This window comes from Doryrhamphus excisus, linkage group LG17 (genome assembly GCF_037039965.1).
Source record: "Doryrhamphus excisus strain RoL-2023G ecotype Guam linkage group LG17, RoL_Dexc_Guam_v1.1, whole genome shotgun sequence".
In the NCBI taxonomy this organism is placed as follows: domain Eukaryota; kingdom Metazoa; phylum Chordata; class Actinopteri; order Syngnathiformes; family Syngnathidae; genus Doryrhamphus; species Doryrhamphus excisus.
In genome coordinates, this window is record NC_136373.1 from 8,965,580 (window position 1) to 8,986,156 (window position 20,577).

The 20,577-nt window shown below is 42.5% G+C and overlaps 2 protein-coding genes across 7 annotated transcripts in view; both read left to right on the forward strand.

The window, feature by feature from the left end:
- Positions 1-20,577, forward strand: part of LOC131136879 (band 4.1-like protein 1) — a 30,924-nt gene that overhangs the window by 5,134 nt on the left and 5,213 nt on the right. For 2 of the 6 annotated variants that reach the window (XM_058084195.2, XM_058084196.2), the window contains exons 1-18: positions 5,389-5,467; positions 5,547-5,632; positions 5,850-5,999; positions 7,316-7,420; positions 7,524-7,566; positions 9,322-9,397; positions 10,305-10,523; positions 10,602-10,689; positions 10,760-10,912; positions 11,221-11,318; positions 11,503-11,678; positions 11,937-12,175; positions 13,329-13,367; positions 14,594-14,632; positions 15,359-15,514; positions 17,601-17,651; positions 18,891-19,292; positions 20,044-20,256. In XM_058084195.2, coding sequence (XP_057940178.2) covers positions 5,404-5,467; positions 5,547-5,632; positions 5,850-5,999; positions 7,316-7,420; positions 7,524-7,566; positions 9,322-9,397; positions 10,305-10,523; positions 10,602-10,689; positions 10,760-10,912; positions 11,221-11,318; positions 11,503-11,678; positions 11,937-12,175; positions 13,329-13,367; positions 14,594-14,632; positions 15,359-15,514; positions 17,601-17,651; positions 18,891-19,292; positions 20,044-20,256 — 2,397 coding nt within the window. In that variant the 5' untranslated portion in view covers positions 5,389-5,403. Of the gene's footprint in view, positions 1-5,310; positions 5,468-5,546; positions 5,633-5,849; positions 6,000-7,315; positions 7,421-7,523; positions 7,567-9,321; positions 9,398-10,304; positions 10,524-10,601; positions 10,690-10,759; positions 10,913-11,220; positions 11,319-11,502; positions 11,679-11,936; positions 12,176-13,328; positions 13,368-14,593; positions 14,633-15,358; positions 15,515-17,600; positions 17,652-18,890; positions 19,293-20,043; positions 20,257-20,577 lie in introns of those variants that run through there. The other 4 variants (XM_078797943.1, XM_078797946.1, XM_078797944.1 and 1 more) reach the window with 4 other exon arrangements.
- Positions 15,814-17,252, forward strand: LOC144894439 (uncharacterized). Its single transcript, XM_078797947.1, has one exon. The coding sequence runs from the start codon at positions 15,940-15,942 to the stop codon at positions 16,843-16,845; it is 906 nt and encodes a 301-aa protein (XP_078654073.1). The 5' UTR covers positions 15,814-15,939; the 3' UTR covers positions 16,846-17,252.

The following is a 20,577-nucleotide window of genomic DNA, read 5'->3' on the forward strand; positions in this document are numbered from 1 at the left end:
CGACCCTTGTGAGGAAAAAGCGGTAGAAAATGAATGAATATAATACAAATAAATGAAAGAATAACAAATAAATAAATACATGAAGAGAACACAATCACATTGGATTGGCCATGTGCCCCCGTCTTCCAACCAAGTCATATGTGGTTCAGAGGGTGTACAAAACTCTCTCTCTGATCTTTTGAGGATATATGGTAATTCTAATGGTAATGGTTTAATTTCATTTGAACATGCATCAGATTACAATTGAGTGCATCCCATAATCAGTTCACAGTTCCACATGTCCAAAAGGAGTAGGAAGAAGCAATATACAATATGTTAATCGTTCTATAGTCCTATACCGTTACATAATTCCTTCTTCCACAGTCCCAGTGTAGGATGTCCTACTGTCATGCTCTTATTTTGGTGTGCTGCACTTCCTGCTGAGGGGACGTTGCAGCAGCTTTACCCCGGTGTAATTGGGCACGGCTGGTGGCAATGACAGTTAATGGGTTCAAAAGCCAGCGTAGCCTCAGTTTGACTTGTGATTGACTCTTGTCCTCACATGTGCTGTCACCTGAACTAAAGTTTTGTGCCTGTTGTGTTGCCTGGTTGTTCTGTTGTACAGAAGTACATATACGTTGCTCACTCCTGGTAAACATTTCAGGACATCCTTCCAAAACACTCCCATTTTCTTACATTTCCACATGCAGTGAAAAAGGTGCCTTTCTCTTTCTCATTGAAACATTTAGAACATTTGTCTGGAATGTTTGCTGACATACATTTAAGTAGAGCTGCAGTAATACTATATACGTATGTCCTCATCAGCCATTGATATTGTAGTAGTCCAAACCTTGTGTTAATAGTCTGTCTGCTTTTAGACAGGCTTCCTTCAAGTCTTCCTCTCCAATATCTTCCTGTTGTACTACCTCCCAAGCATTTTATCGATGGTTCTTTCAGTACTTCAGTATGTCATAATAAGTTATATATTTAGAGATACAGCCCTTCCTTCCTATGTCAGATGTTCCCACTCTTCTTTTGTTGCTTTGTCTTATGTAAGATTCTGTGATTATATGTGTGGAAAAAAAATCACTTATTGAATTGGTAACTGCTCTGGCGTAGAGAATGGGTAGGATTTAATAAGCGTTTCTTCTTCCTGCTCCTTTTCAGACGTGTGTATGTATATGTATGAATATGTGTATGTATGCTGCATGTATATGTGTGTATATATATATGGAAGTATATAAATAGATATTGTAAATGTATTGTATTGTAATTGTATATGTGAAAAACATTAATGAAACATAATATGCATGTCTGAAATAAATTAAGAAGAAGAAGATATAGTTATCTCCTGTTCTGAAAATGGTAGCAAATAAGTTATTTTTCTTTTGATAGTACAACATATAGCTTTTTATAAAACAACTTTCTAATACTAATACTGTTGTCGTTGGTTATTACCATAATTTCCGGACTATAAGTCGCTGTGGATTATAAGTCGCATCAGGTCAAAAGTGCATAATTAGGTAGAAAAAAACATACATAAGTCGCTTTTTTTGTGGGTAATTTGTTTTTGACCAAAACAGACATGACGCCAGGTAGTCAAGTTCTAACAATAATAATAGAGAACAGGCTGAATAGGTGTAAGATATGCTAAGACAATGGTTATTCAACTACACCAAAAATAAACATGAGCAGAAAATGTGTCCAGTGTTTATGTAACAAACAGTTTTAAGGATATTAACTGTTTTTTTTCTTCATGGCAGTAAGAATAGCCTCCACTTTACGACGTTTCTCACTTACTCCAAACTTTCTCTCTGCTACATGATTCCAGTTTTCAGGAACAGCAGGAACAGCCAACCTATGAAAAAAAGTGTGACTTATACATAGTCCGGAAAATACGGTACTTGTGTCGACATTATAACAAGGCGCACACACCCACTGATCGACTACGATGTCAGGATTGTGTTTAACTTCAGAGATCGTGAACTGCACATACTGCTGTCGTGGTTTGTAGCGTTTTAAAAGCAACGTTTCTCCTTATTTATTATTTGGAGTGCTAGTGTTATTTTCTCAAGACTCGCGTTCATGTTTGTTGTGCTGGCCATGTGCCGCGTTTTTGTGAGACACTTTGTACATACTGCAAAATCCTTATCCAGCTTTGCCTCTTGCTGTACTCGGACTTTAGCAGCCAAAGTGAGTCTACCCTTATGAATGTACTACCTTGCTGCTATCGTCCTCCTTACTGTCGTTGCTGGAGTCTTCTTCTTTTGTTTTGCATTTATTGATACGTACATTTGTCATTGGTAAATTCTGTATTTGTTGGACAATTCAGTCCACAATTCCTTTAATGCAAAAGTCATAGAACCCTACTTATACAGTATTTGTATTGCACGCATATTCTCATAACAAATCAGAGTGCTAGAAGCCAGTTGTTTCTCCACAGAAGCATATTGTGTTTGCAAATGAGCCGACGAGGTGGAAATCACGCCGTATGGGGGCTGTGTGAGAGGATGATGCTGTTCTTACAGCCTTGACAGGATCTGCCAAAAGCTCATGGGTCATGCCTACCTCTTTACTTGATTAGGAGACTGCACTGTGGTCTGAAATTTAAAATAGAACAATCACTTTATAGCTTATTCTTTTTACAATACGTAGATAATAATGAGAACAATGCCAGAATATAGGTCGATACAGACGGGCAATTCTGGGTGATTATTTTTGTGTAAAATGTCCGCTTATGAAACAGAGACTCCTGTTTTCATCCCTGAAGGAAGACAAACACGTTTCGCTGTGAGCACACGTACCGCAGCCTGCACTCAAGCGGTGAGAGGAATTTGCAAGCTGGGTGTCCTCTGCCCACAGCTGACATCTTTTTTCTAGACATTTTTCCTGCCCACTTGTTGATGCAAAGTGGAACCATCACGTCGTGTCCTCTCAACGGACTCAATGAGGACAAATGAAGGCACAAGCAGGATGTACTAAGCTGAGCAAAAATGCTGCCTTGTGGTGGTGGAAAAATGGTCAGTTCTTTTTTTTTTTGGTCAAGTCAGACTTTGACATGTGTTTTCACTTTAGCGTGTGGTTTAAAGGGGACCTATTATGCTCATTTCTTGGCCCTTTGAGTTGTGGACTCCGATAAAGCAGCTACACACAATAATCAGCACAGAAAAAGTGCTTTCAGAATCTGCACCTATTCAGTTGGATTTTGTGGTTCCTGTGAAAACTGTCTATTCATGGCCCGCCTCCAGGCACGTCCACTCTGCTATGGTTGGTCACACTGAGTGCATAGAAATACTTCCGGTTTGTGCCGCTAAGGGAATCAGGAACTCCCAACCACTTGTGTCTGATGATGCCGTCTTTCGGAATTTTTAAACAAATGTGGCGTTCCCTTTCAAGGCATTGCTAGCAAGTTAACACCGGTGGGCTGTGACATCACAAAGGAACCGTTTTACCACGCCTTTTCAAACTGAACGTTTTCAGCCATCCCAAACTTCTTTCAGGGCTCACTTCCAAATGCACACACCTCATTATGTGAAACTTTGGCATGGTTTAACACCAGAATACTACATTCTAACTACATTTATAGGTCATAAAAGTGAAAAAAAGCATAATGGGTCTCCTTTAAAGTCTGGCAGTTGGACTCACAGTAGCTTTTGGCCCCTGTGGGAGATATGACTGAGATGGAGAGTAAGGCAAAGGTCAGCTGCACAGACAGGCCGACACTGAGGCCTGATAGAATCATCAGTGACAACAATAACCAGGGATCCTTTGTCTGAACTCCTAACATCAGACAAAGGGAAACTTTCTCTACAAATGAATGACATTGCAGAATCTTATAGAAAGTATTCCTAGAAGACTGGAACATGTAAAAGTGTGTGTGGTGTTTTAAACTTAAAATGGCTTTAACTACTTGCAGTGTGCAGGAGAAGGGCATAATAACCGGTTAGTCAAATCATTTAGGACCGTGTGGAATTGTAATTTAATTGCAATTGCAAAAAAAACAGGCAAACCGAAGTGCAGTCTATGCAACCAGCGGATGGGCTGTTGATTCGGTCTCAACTAGTTGAAGGCCAACAGAAGAACAAATCAGAACAGAAAGTTCATCTGACAACTTTCCAAGTCTTCTTGTTCTTCAGAATCTCCCATCAGGCGTCACCACAGTCACTTATTTTCAATTGACACAATTGGTGTGGTTCCGTTTACATGCCGGATGCCCTTCCTGGCTAAACCCCCTACTTCTCCTGGCTCGGAACCATTAACAAAACTCTCCAGAAATTTTTGTGACACAAAATATTTGGTCTGTCAGTGTAATATGTGGTCTTCCAGACAGTTCAAGGACTACATCCAAACAACTGCCTTCACATTTAAACCACAGACGGAAGAGAACATTATCACAGAGATGTTTATTTATCCGTGTGCAACCGAGGCAACATTGGAGAGTATTTCAGTCTGGTTATTGTGGCGCCATGCGAATGCAGTCAATTTGCTTCCCACCATTGGTAGGTGGTGCATTTGGTACCTGGGACTTAAGTCGGACGGATAGAATTGTTTTGCCTGACACTGTGGGAGCCAGTATGTAGTAGTAGTAGAAGTAGTAGTAGTAAATATGTGCCATAGCGGGGTTTTACCCACCCAGCATTTCAACTTTCAGTTTTCATGCACCTTAAGGCCCACAAAAATGAGATAATAATAATAATAACAACTGAGTAATATTATTCCCCTCAAGTTTTGGCCTATCAGTGGCATGTTTGTCATCAACAGTTTATGCGTATAATTGCAATGCTTCGGTTCTACAAGAATCTAATCTTCCTACAAATGTCAAGATTTCACACCCTGTAGCTCATAAAAATATTCCCGCTGTTATCTCCAGCACATTTAGCTGACATTTGACAAAAATAAGTTCAAACTCTGACCCAGTGCTGTCTTTAGAGCAAAGCCCCCGACTGACTCTGGGTTTTATCTCGGATAATTAATTTCTCTTTGCTGCTACTTCCTTAATCTGAATTTCTGGTCCTTTACTTGGAGAAGAATGCTGGATGAGTTTGACCGTAGCAGAGTGGTCACCTTCAAATGACAAGCCTCATCCATCAGCAGAATTTTTATTATTGCTTTTATGCCTATCTCCTCACCTTGCTGTCACTCTCCTCATAAGCCCTTTTGCTTTTATCCAGTCATTTATTTCTATCCTCCCTCCTCATCTTCAGATAACTAGCCTCTTCCTGTCTCCTTTGCCCTGTCTGGGGGTGTCTGCTATACTTTTTGCCATCTGCTTTGTACGATTGCAACTAGAGGATCTTGGGGCCGGCATTGTTCATGCAGAGTGCTCCTTTGGGTCTTTCTCTGTTTCAACATTGGTTACGTGCACGCAGCAACAGACTAAAATAGTATATCACCAAGACTCTGTTAAAGTGAGAATTGCTACAGATGGGTGATGGTTTTATTCTCAAATCAAGCGGGACTTCAGAGCCATCATGGACGTTCAGGACGAGTAAATATTTCTTCCACACTGGCTAATTTCCCAGCAGGTTTGGATTTGATGCTGACTGACTGTGTTTGTGTGCTTCCAGGGCTGCGATCCATTTCTATGACAGAGCCTGCTCAGGCAAGGGCATTCAATAGTGCAATGGAGAGTGACTCCAGGAGAACCAATCAGGTGGGTGCACTGGTTAATCCACAGCCCTTAATTTGACCCCGGCCTCTCAATCATTGGGGTACTGACTAAATCACCCAATGCCCCACAATGGAGCATTTTTTCCATCTTATGTCAGCAGATCAGCTTATTGGACAACGAATCAATCACAGAAGACAAGCAAATGCATCTGTGAGAGTGGTCGGTCAAAGAAAGACATTTGAGACTTTTCTCTCTCCAGGTTCCAGAGGACCACAGGGATGCGGACGAAAGCTCAGAGAAAACCCCCAGCAAGGCTTCCAAATCCCCCCAGAAGAGCAACAAGAGGCCGAAGACCATCCCTGTCAAAGTCACTCTGCTTGATGGCTCTGACTACGAGGCCGCAGTGGAGGTATGCTTATTCAGTTCTGGTGGCCAAGGATGGATGTGCATTAGTAGGCTGTAATTATGTGTTGAAAAGAAACAGGAGTGGAGGGTTTGGGCTTTCATGTTGACATTTGATTCACCCTGTCATGCTGAGATCATCAATAAAAATAGTTTGAGACATTGTAAAAAGGAAAAACAGTTAGATATTTGTATTGTAATATTTGCAATGTGTCTGCATGTAAAAGTAATTATTATGGAGTATTTTGAATATTTTTGGATGTCTGGAAATGATTAATTAGTTTTGCTTTCTTATGAGAAAAGGTTGGGTTGTCCTGCTTTGTTTTCTTCTGACCTTTTGGAACGTATTATTCACAATCTCGCTAAGTTCTGCATGGATATTAGACGTATGTTTATTTTGCCATCAAGAGCGGAGCCCTGGAGCAATACATCCCAATCATTCTTCTTCACAGCTTTGATAAAAAGATAAGATGCTCATGTTTGTTCAACTGAAGCAGTGTTAATTATATCAGGCCGTTTCCTCCATGCTAACACATCCTTTCAGCTTCTTTCCCTTTGTGTTCCCTGCCATCTAATTTGAGTTCAAACGACAAATAAAATGCTGTCTGCTATGCCTGTCAATAACCAACTCCCACTCCCATTGTCTCGTTGTGCCCGCATGGATGCTTTTTCATGGATTACACAAACAAGAACAAAGTCATCGCCCAGAACTAGCTTGCAGGAACGTAATGTGGTTACTGTCTGGTGTTCAATGCTGGCTGATGACAAAGTCAATGTGCATCTCAGCTTCTTCTTATTTTTGAAACAGTCAACCATCCCACATCCCCCTGCTACATTTTGACAAATTTGCTCAGGAAGTCGTAAGTACTTCTAACATGGCTGCTTAGGGCTTTTTATTTTGGACTTATTATTTCTGTACTATAAAGAGAGAAGGATGGAGTGGGCGAGGGCACACTCACAAGGGATGTATTACTTCTGTTTCCATAGTAACAGCTGCTTGGTTGTTTTGTCGCCATAGGAGCCAGGTTTTCCAAGGAGATGTGTGTGTTTGTGTGTGTAACCAAGAGGGGTCATGTTTTCACCCCATAGCCCTGCATTAAGTAAAAGGTTTGGTTTGTTGCAAAGCCGTGGTTTGATATTTATCCATTTTTCTGAGAGGCTAAAAAAATCTTTTTGTGCTTATTTATTATGATCAACATTTTAGCTTTTTTACATTGCATTATGTCTTTTTCCATTATTTTTTTCCAATTTTGCTTCAAAGCTTTGCACTTGCTTCCTTACATGTATTTATATCTCCTGCATATGTGTGTGTGCTTGTGGTAGAAATTTGCCAAGGGCCAAACTCTGCTGGATATGGTGTGTGGCCATCTGAACCTGCTGGAGAGGGACTATTTTGGCCTGACTTTCCAGGACCCCGACAGCACCAAGGTCTTGTTGGCACATTCACATACTTATACTGTAGATTTATATATATATATATATATATATATGTTTTTGCTATTGTCAAATTGTCTCCTTTTCTTTTTATCAGAATTGGCTGGATCCTTCCAAGGAGATTAAGAAGCAAATTCGGGGTAAGTATTGAACAACAATAAGGTATCCACATGTATTGCCACATGTGTGTATTGTGTATCTGATTCATTAATGAACCTAAAAGCATACTTGAAGGCCGGATAGGTCAATTCAAGGATTTAGCTAAAATCTCACGAGACCGACACTTATTAGCAATTAATTATCAATATGGACTTCCTGTCTAACAGTATACTTTCAAGTATGAGAGGTGAACTGGTCAATTTGTTTGAGTGGCGGCAAACAGAGGGCTAAACATGCCTTTCTTTGGGGGGTGCTCCGGGAGTACGGGATTGGTGGCGCACTACTATGTGCTATCCGGTCCTTGTACAAACGGGGCAGGAGCCTGGTTCGAGCCTGTTTCCGGTAAACATTGGCCTCCGCCAAGGCTGCCCTTTGTCACCGATTCTGTTCACAATTTTCATGGACAGAATTTCTAGGCGCAGCCAAGGTGTTGAGGGAGTCCGGTTCGGGGGCCTTAGAATCTTATTTCTGCTATTTGCAGATGATGTGGTGCTTATGGCTTCTTCGGGCTGTGACCTTCAGCGTTTACTGGGACGGTTTGCATCTGAGTGTGAAGCTTCTGGGATGAGACTCAGTACCTCCAAATCAGAGGCCATAGTTCTCAGTCGGAAAAGGGTGGAGTGCTCCCTCTGGGTTGGGAATGAGGTCCTGCCCCAGGTGGAGGAGTTTAAGTATCTCGGGGTCTTGTTCACGAGTGAGGGAAGGTGGGAGCGTGAGGTCGACAGACGGATCGGCGCAACCTCGGCAGTAATGCGGTCGCTGTACCGGACCGTCGTGGTGAAAAGAAAGCTGAGCCGGAAGGCAAAGCTCTCAATTTACCGGTGGATCTATGTTCCCACCCTCACCTATGGTCATGAGCTTTGGGTCGTGACCGAAAGAATGAGATGGCGGATACAAGCGGCTGAAATGAGTTTCCTCCGTAGGGTAGCTGGACTCACCCTAAGAGATAGGGTGAGGAGCTCAGTAATCCGGGAGGGGCTCAGAGTAGAGCCGCTTCTCCTTCACATTGAGAGGAGTCAGTTGAGGTGGCTAGGGCATCTAGTCCGGATGCCTCTCGGATGCCTCCCTGGCGAGGTGTTCCGGGCATGCTCAGCCGGGAAAAGGCCCCGGGGCAGACCTAGGACACGCTGGAGGGATTATGTCTCACAGCTGGCCTGGGAACGCCTTGGTGTCCTCCCGGTGGAGATGGAGGAGGTGGCCGGGGACCGGAAGTCTGGGCTTCTCTACTGAGACTGCTGCCCCCGCGACCCGGACCCGAATAAGCGGAGGAAGATGGATGGATGGATGGATGGATGGATTGTATGTAGATACAGTGGACGATCGATCGAAGCACCCCTAATTTATATATTTATATTTATAACAGCATATTACCTATATTTATTATTTATATTTATAACCGCATAAGCGCTGTCTATTTAATACAAAATGCATCCACACGTAACTGCATACATGTGATGGATAATAGCGAGGACTCTGAAATACAGAAATTGTTCCTTTTGGGAGGACGACTTCCATCTCAAATATCATACCCATGTATTGTGCACAGGGCCTGGATCAACAAGGTCGGGTTGTGGTTTTACATTAGTTGATACAAGGAACATGGAAGCAATCAACAGTTCAACACTGTCAACAAAATACTTTATGCTGAATCGAAATAAATAGTGCTGCTTGGTGGAAATATGGTAGAAAATATGTATAAACAATAAAACATATTTTTTTTTCTCATCTGTCCACAGTTGGGTCCTGGATTTTGGGATTCTCTGTTAAGTTCTACCCTCCTGATCCATCTGTGCTAATTGAAGACATCACCAGGTTGGTTTGACCATCTCTTGGTTCATTGCGGTTGTTCAAACAATATTCAACCACAGAGGAAGACTGCGAGTGGGCAGTCCAAAAGTCTGAAGTCTGATGTGTGTGGCTGAGGTTCCTTCCTCTGGTGGCAAGGCATTTCAGTCCACTCCAGCCACTGTTGCCAGATGTACCCCATGGAGCTGCTCCTCTCGCCATTTTATTTTTGCATTTTCATGCCGTTGACAACACTTTGTCTGCTGGATTATGTTTTCTTGCATCCCTATGAGCTCTTTCCTAGTGATGGTAAGATGAAACCTCATGAGGAATCAGACTCATTGGTTAGACGAAGGGTTTATCCATCGAAGCTTCATGTGCACACGAAGCCACGTATGAGCCAACGTGTAATCACTGGCAGCTGTATCTTAGCCACATACATTGTGGTGAATCAAATTAGTTATGGCCAATGACTATGGATTACAAAAATGTACATCCAAATAATTTATCAATATCAGCTATCCAATATGTCTGTCATACAATATTTTTGTGGAATTTTTCCCCACATGATGATAGAAAAGGTTGTGTAATGTTTTTCTGTCACTTTAGGAAGATGATTTAAGGAGGCAGGGGGCAGTGAACATTCTTGAACTAGTAAGCGGGCACTGAATATGCTTGTGTGACTTGATCCCTCGTTTATCGGGGTTAATTGGTTCCTGACACGACCACGGAAATTTCTGCAAAGTAAGACTCCATGATCTGGGGTGCTTTTTCATGCAAACGCCAGGCAGAGATACCCAAACAGAGAATCGAACCAAGGTCTTCACGCTCTCCTGACTGCGTGGCCAGAATACTAACCCCTCCTAGAAATATTAGTCCTGACATAAAGAGGCTGAAACCAAAAGACTGAGACTGCCATATGTGCTATTCTTAGGTACTACCTGTGCCTGCAGTTGAGGGATGACATCCTATCCGGCCGACTGCCCTGTTCTTTTGTTACCCATGCCCTTTTGGGCTCCTACACTGTTCAGGCTGAACTGGGAGACTATGAGCCAGAGGATCATGGGCCAGATTACATCGCCGACTTCCGCTTTGCCCCTAACCAGACCCGAGAGCTGGAGGAGAGGGTGATGGAGCTGCATCGTAATTATAGGTCAGCGCAAAGTGGCTGAATTAATTCAACTGAAAGCCACATGTAGCAGATTGAAGAATGATTCACATGTTCCTGTAGGGGAATGAGTCCAGCAGAAGCAGAAGTGAACTTTCTGGAAAATGCCAAGAAGCTGTCAATGTATGGGGTGGACCTACATCATGCAAAGGTGCATACAGAGAGGTCACAGTTCTCTTTAGCGTCTGCATGCTCTTATTCGCTCTGTCTTTGCTGAATAGGATTCCGAGGGGATTGACATAATGCTTGGTGTGAGCGCCAATGGTCTGCTGATTTATCGAGACCGCCTAAGGATCAACCGTTTCGCCTGGCCAAAGATCCTCAAGATCTCTTATAAGCGGAGCAACTTCTACATCAAGATCCGCCCTGGAGAGGTACATAAGCAACATAAGCAAGTACTTTTGCGTGATGCGTGAGTTCGACTACATTCACACTGCAGGTCAATTCAGATTTTGTTGCTCAAACGTGACCTACATCTGATTGAATCATGTCGGTGTCACCAGTACATTTTTTTCAAATGCGATTCAGGCCTCGTTCGTATGTGACACAAATTGACACTTCCATTTCTCTTGAGTAATCACAGCTCCCCGCCACACTATCCCTTCGTCTTTCCCTGCACTGGCTCCCCTCATCTTTCTTTCTTCACCTCTTTCCTCCATCACTCCTTCCCCTCACTGCTTAGTATGAACAGTTTGAGAGCACCATTGGCTTCAAGTTGCCCAACCATCGGGCCTCGAAGCGTCTGTGGAAGGTTTGCATCGAGCACCACACCTTCTTCAGGTAGGACTTAGTAGAACACCTTTTCCTGTAGTTACACCTTACACTGCCTACCTGTCCTTCCCTTCTCAAACTCAGCTACCTTGGAAAGTTAATAGAAATCACCTGCCATGTGTTGGTGATTTGACGACATCAACTAATTAATCTATGCGTTTCCAAACAAATCTATGACAAAACACTCTGATAGGTTGGTTTCTCCAGAGCCACCTCCAAAGGGCTTCCTGGTGATTGGCTCCAAGTTCCGCTACAGTGGAAGAACTCAAGCCCAAACCAGACAGGCCAGTGCTCTGATTGACAGGCCTGCACCTCAGTTTGATCGCTCGGTTAGCAAGAGATACCTGCTGTCCCGAAGTATTGATGGGGGTAAGAGCAACTGTTACTCTTATTTTTCCTTAGATGATGTTATGAAGGCAGTACCAACTAAAAGCAGTGGTGTTTAATCAAAAGTTAAGGCTGTCAAAGTTAACAAGTTTATAACCTTTTAACAGAGGTTTCCTTTACTGACTCCAAAAACAAAACTATTAACATGTATTCCTTCACACCAAATATCTACCAACCCAAATCAATCTTTGGTGTACGTATGTTCCTGAACATGTTAGCATGAAACCACATTTTTCCCAGCTTCAGCTTTAGGTACCAGTATGGATCAGTTGTCTCAGCGAAGCTTGAGTGAGCGCACACAGTTCATGTCCAGAGAAGATCTTGATCAAGAAGGAAGCTTGGACCTAGACCATTATGACTATCCAGACCAGGACCAAGACCAGGATCATGACACTGACCAGGACTTGGACCTGCACCAAGGCCCTCGGCACATCTGTGGTGACGGCATCTCAACATCTGCCAAGACTTTGGAGTTCAAGGTATTCACATCCAGATTTCTCCATCCCTGTCACTGCTGATGTGCCCTTGGGCACTTCCTTCACCCAGCTTGCCTCCAGTGCCATCCACACTGGTGTACAAGTGGGGATAGTGAGTGTTTGGTGGTGGTCGTTGGGATGGATTGGCAGCCGTGTTTCTGACGAAGGGCAGCTGTGTCAACAGAAGTAGATGTCAGCGTAAAAGTGGGACTCTGGAGGGAATGGATCATGGGCTCAGTAGGGCTGTCTTTGATTAAGGACTTTCATAATCAAATCTGACTGCTTAGATTTTGTCCACAGTCGACTAATCGACTAATTTGTGTACCGCTGGAGATCCTTACGAATAAACAGATCCCATTTGCAACTTTTTACACCTCAAAGAAAAAAACTAAACCACTCGGATAAACAAACACAAGCGGTACGTGTGCAACCACAGTACCTCATTTATTTAGTGGCACAGAAAGCAGGATACACAAAACCCAAACACAGCCACTGGTGGCAAGTGGCCATACTGTATCTCACACCAGGAACGTGTACATAAAATAGGAGCAACATGGCCTGGAAAACAATTTTCTAGATTCAAATCCACAGCCGGGATATAAAATGAAGTTTGCTTAGCTCATAATTTTTTGCCCAATATCTGTACCGCTGCACTGCATGTACAATTCTTTGCTTATCGCATGAAATCTAAACATGATTGGTAAATAAATCTTATATTACTAATGTGTTTTCTGAAATTCTGTCATGTGAAAAAACAAAGGTTTTACTATTTACTTAGCTGTTATTTCTTCTCTTAACCTTATCTGACATGACAAAGCACGACTATATTTAGTGTTCTGACAGTTGTGTGCAACCTTGAATAATGCTGTAATATAACTAAAAATTAGTATTACAAAAATCACACAGGGCAACTAGCAATACTACATGAACGTATGAAGTTTGACTAACATTCACCTTCCTTTGCATGTGACTGGTACTCATCTTCCTTATTAATCTGCTCCGCTTCAGACTTGATCTTTAATCCCCTTTTATTCCTTTAAGTGCCTCGAAAATGTTTTTCTTCCTCTAACTGCTCTGATGTCATCACCCTTTTCTTGCTAACCACCCTCTTTGATCTTCTCTGACCTTTTTTTTCCCCCTGTGGCTTGGCTGGCAGGCTGAGGAGGCAGCCTCACCTGTAGACTCAAAAGCAGAGGTATTTTGCTCACCTTTTGTGCGTGTGTGTGTGGTTGTGGTTGTTGTCGCTCTTGTACCACCAATGAGACGAAATGACAATCTTTTTGAGCTCATAACGCTCCATAATAATGACTCCTCTTAATATTAAAATATACACGGGGGGGGGGGGGATTGCTCCATTTTTGCGTGGAAGTAGAATAATAGAATAATAATTATTATTATATAATAAGTGATTTATTATTTATTTAAATTATTATATAATATATTATTTATTTAATTTATTATTTTTGCTTGAAAGAAGCACTGTTATGTTTGCCCTTGCACACATTTAATTTTTTAATGTAAAGTGGAAATAGCGGCACATAATTACGTTACGTTACGTCATCAGTCAGCAACAAACCCAAACCTCCGTTTTTGCCATCCACACCAATACGCTGAAAATATTGGTATTCCCGTGGACAGGGCCTTTCATACATTGAACAGGCTGCCATATTTCTTTCTCATCAAAGCGGATAACTGGTTGTATTGGTTTATTGTTTACAACCCTGATAAGGAGCCTAATATTTTCAACAGACATATTAATGACAAGCCTACAGACATGAAACATTTTTGACATACATTTGTAATAGTTACCGTATTTTCCGGACTATAGGTCACACTTTTTTCCATAGGTTGGCTGTTCCTGCGACTTATACTGCAGAGCGATTTATAAATGAAAAAACTGTTTATGTTACATAATCACTGGACACCTTTTCTGTTCATGTTTATTTTTCGTGTATCTGAATTGTGTTAGCATATCTTACACCTATTCAGCTTGTTCTTTTTTTACTTTTAGAACTTTCCTTCCAAGATGGCGTAATGTCTTTTTTGGTCAAGTAGTTTGTAAAATAAATTACCCGCAAAAAATGCGACTTATACTCCAGTGCGACTTATGTATGTTTTTTTCTACCTAATTATGCATTTTTGGCATTGTGCGATTTATACTCCAGAGCGACTTATAGTCCAGAAAATACGGTAATCATCTAGTCTTTACGAAAAACAGACCACTCTGCTAGAAATGAGTAATGTTATTAATAATATTCAATTGGCCAATATTGAAAGGACTATTTGATGACGGCGTCTGCCTGCCTGTCTGTCTTTTTTTAACTTTTACATCTTTGCATGCAAACGCTCCAAACTAATGAATTAAAATTTGACCTTCATCTGCTTTGCCTATCACCTCATCTCACTTGGCATGCTCCCCAGTCGGACAAGGATCTGGCCACGGCTCGACCCAAACAGGAGGTACTTGCCTGTTTCATCACATCACTTGTATTGCTGCAAGAACGTGGAAAGTGTTCATTGATACGTGGTGTGGCACCTTCACACATGACTGACATTGACCTGGATTGGCAGCAGCTCATTCCAGAACAATATCATCTGTCAAAGCTGTCTTGTGTTTTCTTTCAATTCAAAAGCATGACTGTCGGAGTGTAGAAGTATGTCCTCTTCATGCTGTTTAATGTTCTTTTTATTGAAAAAAAAAATAGAATTTGGACCTGTCAATCGTACTTCGTGGCAATTCACTTTTCACAGTCGAGTCTGGAACCAATTAACCACAATAAACAAGGAATGACTCTATATATGTACTAAATGTTTAAGAATCCATACATTGTGCGTGACTACACTTTAAGTCTTGGCCAAAATCCTGTTTATTTACTATCAGTGTTATAAAGCGCCAATATATTTATCACACATACACTTTGCTTTTGTGAAAAATGACACATTGGTCTTTTGGACTGTCTATTAGTGTAATCAATCGCTATAGTGTACCGAGGGCATCTTCCATGCACTTTTTCTGGAATCCACAAAACCCACGCACGGAATACTACGGAAGTGGAAGACTTTTTCTCTATCCAGAGTCTTTGCTCATGAGGACACAGTTCTCTATGTTTATTATGGATGCCATGTCTGGAAAGCTGATTTGTACGTGTTGACCATTTTGAATTCTCTCCTGACCTGTCCAAGCAGCAGTTTTTGGACAAACCTGAAGATGTTCTGCAGAAGCACCAAGCCAGTATTAACGAGCTGAAGAGGGCTTTGAGACAACCCAACAGCAAGGTCACTCAGAGGGAGAAACGGGTCTGCTCATCAACTCCTCCTGGAGGAACCCCAGAGCGGAAACCAGTAAGAATAAGATTTATGTTGTCAGTAATGATTTTTGTCTGTTATGTAATTTTCCATTTCTTTTTCTGACCAGTTTGGGTTGGCCAGGTGTCCTGTAATGTCTTGCCAGCCAATCCAAATGTTGCTTAGTGGGACACAGCAAACCAAAGTGACAAAAACACATCTTGACATATGACAGAGGCATTTCATGATTTCCCCCTTAATTGTCCTGAAAAAATATCTTCAGTGTTTCGTAAGATAATGATAGGATGTCACGCTAGGCTAACACAACTGTTTACTCTATGTCAACTTAGGCGACCGGTGATGCCAAATTGATTGACAAGCAGCATGCTAATGGACGAGCACTGGATTATGACTCGAATGTGGCTAGCGACACTTTGGCGGTTACCCATTGGACTGAGGAAAATGGGACAACATGGGACACGATGACACCCCCAGTTGGAATGTCTCCTAAAGATGATTTAAGAGCAATGGGACTGACTGATACCAGCCCGGTGGATGCTCCTCTGGTTAGTCACGCATTAGCAAGGAGCGCCATTCATGAAAATGGCTATAGCTCCCCGAAGAAAAAACAAAGGAATGGGACAAAGAGCAGCGATGTGACGCTGTGTCAATATGAGAAAAGCATGCATCAAGTGAGAGCAAAGAACTTCGCTCTGGATCCAGTCTCAAAGGGAAAAAGTGAAGTAGAGAAAACTGAAGACCAGAGGCCTGATGATTTGACGAAAGATTGCAGCAAAACTGTAAACTCTGAAGTTGCCAAAGTTATTCCACTAAAGCCACAGAGATCCAAAAAATACACAAATAAAGACAACAAAGGTGGTGTGAACCCTCAAAACCAGTCTGAGTGGAGCATCTTTGGGGATGCAGCAATGATAAGATCAAAAGATGAATGCAGTGAGACAACAGGGAGAGTAGAAGAGAACGATAGACTGCAGTCTTCCACAGGTGAAGTCCCTGAAGAGTTGATGTCTAAAAAATACCAGAGTGGTGCTGGACCCCCACATCAGCAAGACTTTATTCAACTCAGGAACGTCACAAGTCCAACGCCAGGAGGTGGCAAGCAAGAGAATAATGGCGACTTTAAAGAGGGTCTCCCCCCTGGGTCCACATTCCCTACAGTCCCCCCCCGGACGCTTCCTCTGAAAAAGCAGTGGTCCAGAGACCGGCATAGCAACACGGACTGCAGCCACATCCACTTCAGAACCAACCAAGACACCACCAAGAGGAAGCAAGCGGTAAAATTCCTCCGCCCCCGTCCATCATGGGAAAGTAAAACATTGCATGAGCTTGACCGCAATGTCATGCAAATCTTATTTTTGCCATCTTAAAGTCAACCAGAAATCACACTCTCATACTTCAGAACTCATGTGGCTGAGAAAGCAAAAGCCATTGGTCGACCTAATTCTTCCCCGCAGCCCAGCAAGCTTTTTGCTTTCCGTTTGCTGCGCTCCGCAAAGCTTGACATCTGCTTGGCCGTTTCAGAGCACCACGGGCCTTTTCACTCAGGCCCGTCTTATCGCTCCTACATCCTCACGTGAGAAGGTGGCTGCTGTTTCAAGGAGCACAAGGCCTTTTCCCCAACATCCCTTCATGCAAATACACCAGTAAATAGGCCGTGAAGCTGAATGTCCGACCTTGGCACCTCTGTAGTGACACTAGAAAACATCAAATCATCAATTAGACGAGGTCACAGGCTGCAGAGTTGCCAAACCTTTCTGGGTTCAGGCATTCATACATCCCATTTCCAAATGAATACCTTTCCCCTGAAAGGCGCTATTTTAAAAGTGGAGCAGTTCAGTGCATGACATTACAGTTCATTTCTCAGTGAAATGTAGCATGCTTCTGACTGTAGCCTTAGCCAGGAATTCTCCGTGTGTTTGTTTTCCAGCCTGAAACTTCAGTGGATGAATGATCATGCATTAAACAAACACTGAGCAGAGAACATTTCCAACGTCTCTGATGAAATCCCATTATTTAAGTCTAATTAGGTACTGTGCCTTGCGACTGAATGTTAGAATGCCATTCAGTATAGTTGAATGTCTATACTGAATATCGACTTGTTTGTTTGTTTATTGTTTTGTAGGAGACCCCTCTGACACCGGCCATTCACGAGGAACCGCTCAGTGATTCCTCGGTGAGTAACTACACGCCATGCTTTTTTCTTATATTATGTCCCTCTGCTATTGTAAATAAAGTTATCAACATACATAAAGCATTTTGCACTAGACACTACAACAATAACAAACATATTATGAAAGCAATCCCTCTTAGGCCACACCATTATAGAAAACAAAACATTCATGCAATTTTCTACCGCTTATCCTCACGAGGGTCGCGGGGGTGCTGGAGCCTATCCCAGCTGTCTTCTGGCGAGAGGCGGGGTACACCCTGGACTGGTGGCCAGCCAATCACAGGGCACATATAGACAAACAACCATTCACACTCACATTCATACTAAGGACTATTTGGAGTGGCCAATTAACCTAGCATGTTTTTGGAATGTGGGAGGAAACCGGAGTACCCGGAGAAAACCCACGCATGCACGGCGAGAACATGCACATCCACACGGAGATGGCCGAGGGTGGAATTGAACCCTAGTCTCCTAGCTGTGAGGTCTGCGTGCTAACCACTCGACCGCTGTGCAGCCCAGAAAACAAAACAAACAACAACAAATAATAATATGTAATGTTGTGAAATTAAACATGTATTTTGTATGTAATAAAACATATTTTTGTATTGAGAATTGATTTAGTTTGTAATGGATCCATTATGGATTAGAATATATTAATGCATACATACAAAAAATAATACAAAAACAAAGTAATATGCTTCTGACTCCCGCTATTACAGAGGTGCGGCTTGACACGTGCATGCGTTTATTACTCTAAAAATGTTAATGTAATTAATAAAATAAGTTAGTTACTGCTGTTAACATGCTATTTTTAAAGACACATAAAATAGATTGCAGTACACAGTCGCAGGAGTGCAATAGTTTATGCTAGTTTATGTTTATGCCAAAAAAAAGTGCAGTTCTTATGATGCTTGGGACGGAAGCAGGAAGTAGGTCCGAAAGAGCCTCTAATCATACGTTTTGATGGAAGTCATACACAGCCATCGTGTTTTTATCTGACAAATCTTAAGTTTGATTAAATGTCGAAGTTTTCCATCTTAATGTGCTTCATGTGCAGGTGAAATCCTGGCTGGCACATTCCCACTTCCATATTCCTTGTATTATCATTCACAGTAGCGACGCCACAGGTCACAGTCACAGGTCAAACAATAGACTTCTGGTTGCCCTCTTCCTGCGAGACAGCATCATGATACCCCTAATGTGACGGTACATTACATTTTAGCATGGTCTCTATCTATTTAGCGGGAGCCTTGGGAGAGACGGCCAGGTTCGGCTTCGGAGGACGATCAGGATCACGACATCCCGTATCTAAAGGAAAGCCACCTGGGCATTGAGCGCAAAAGTTCCAGCATCACAGTCAGCTCCACGTCCAGCCTGGAGGCCGAGGTTGACTTCACCGTGCTCACAGACCTGTACACGGGCATGGAGGAGTTCTCCCGGGGGATGTCGGAGCTTGGGGAGCGAGACCTGTCGCCTGATGGGGGTCTTCGCTTCGGAATTGACTTCCTTCTGCAGCAAGGACCCTCGGAACTGCCACCACCTCCTTTGGTGGCTCCTTCGTCCAAAGGAGCGAGCAGCAGTCCTCCAGCCAAGCACATCCAGGCTGAAGACGTGCGGACGGAGGCTAAAAGGCCTGACGTGCAGGTACAAGTGTTGAGCATGAAGCAACTTAGATGCCATTTTTGGACTGCCTAATTGTCTTTAAAGTAATGATTACGTGGAATGTTCCAGATTCACATTTATGAAAAAGAGATGGTTTGTTCCATGATGTGGACCATTTAAGTACATGCTAACAAGCAAAGAAAAAAAATCAGGAAGATGTCAAACACTTTTTGAAATTTGAAACACTTCTATGCTAGGACTACGTTAAAAAGCCATAGCATTTCAGTATGTGGAATCAAACTATGGAATGGATTGAGTAAGGACCTCAAACAATGCACAACGATGAGCCAATTCAAGAAACAATACAAGCAGTTGATGTTTGCTAAATACAAGGATGAAGAGTCTTGAACCAGTCATGATGTGCTATATATATCACTATATTGACACTTACTATGGTACCCATTATGTCATTGGATGGTCATATCACCTCCTACTTCGGTACGAGGTGCATTATTAATACAAAAAAACCTTAAACTGTATTATGGAAAGCAGGAAGTGAACAAATGTAACAGTTACTGATTGTAAAAGTACCAGATGGAGGGGTAGGATTTAATAAGCTTTGCTTCTTCCTACTCCTTTTGGACATGTGGAACTGTGAACTGATTATGGGATGCACTCAATTGGAATCTGATGCATGTTCAAATGAAATAAAACCATTACCATTACCATTTTTCACACTACTCCATGTCAGTTTGTCTCTATTCTAAAAACTCCTCGTCCTTTCCTGTCCAAGCCCATAGTGCCTAAAAAGCCAAAGAGGTCGGTGCCGGTGTCATCTTCGGTGGACAGGGACACAACGCACAGTCGAGCCAATAGTGCCGCACCTGTGAACCGGAAAGCCAGTGATGTCATGGCTTCAGCTCCAGTCAAGAAGACTGACGTCCTGATGGAGACGCAGCCCAATGGGTCAGGGGTCACGACGACTATTGTGGAGTTCATTGATCAGGTCAGTCCAGTCCAATGACAGAAACCAAAAAATTCTGGCAAAAACCAAGGCTGACACAAGCTGCAGACGGGGCCTCAGTGTCGGCACACAATGATGTCACAAAGAGACAGTATTAGAAAAAACTCCCTGAAACGGTGCATTCTTGCAAGGCTCACTTCCAAATACACAGATCTCATTATGTGAAAGTTTGGCATCGTTTAACATGAGAACGCAATATTTTAACAACATTTATAGGTGAGAAAAGTGGAAAAGCACAATAGGCCTCCTTTAGCTTTGCTTCTTCCTACTCTTTTTGGACATGTGGAACTGTGAACATATTAT

Bases quoted from the DNA above. Each gene is read 5' to 3' on its own strand.
- LOC144894439 (XM_078797947.1), top strand. From the start codon at position 15,940: ATGACACCCCCAGTTGGAATGTCTCCTAAAGATGATTTAAGAGCAATG.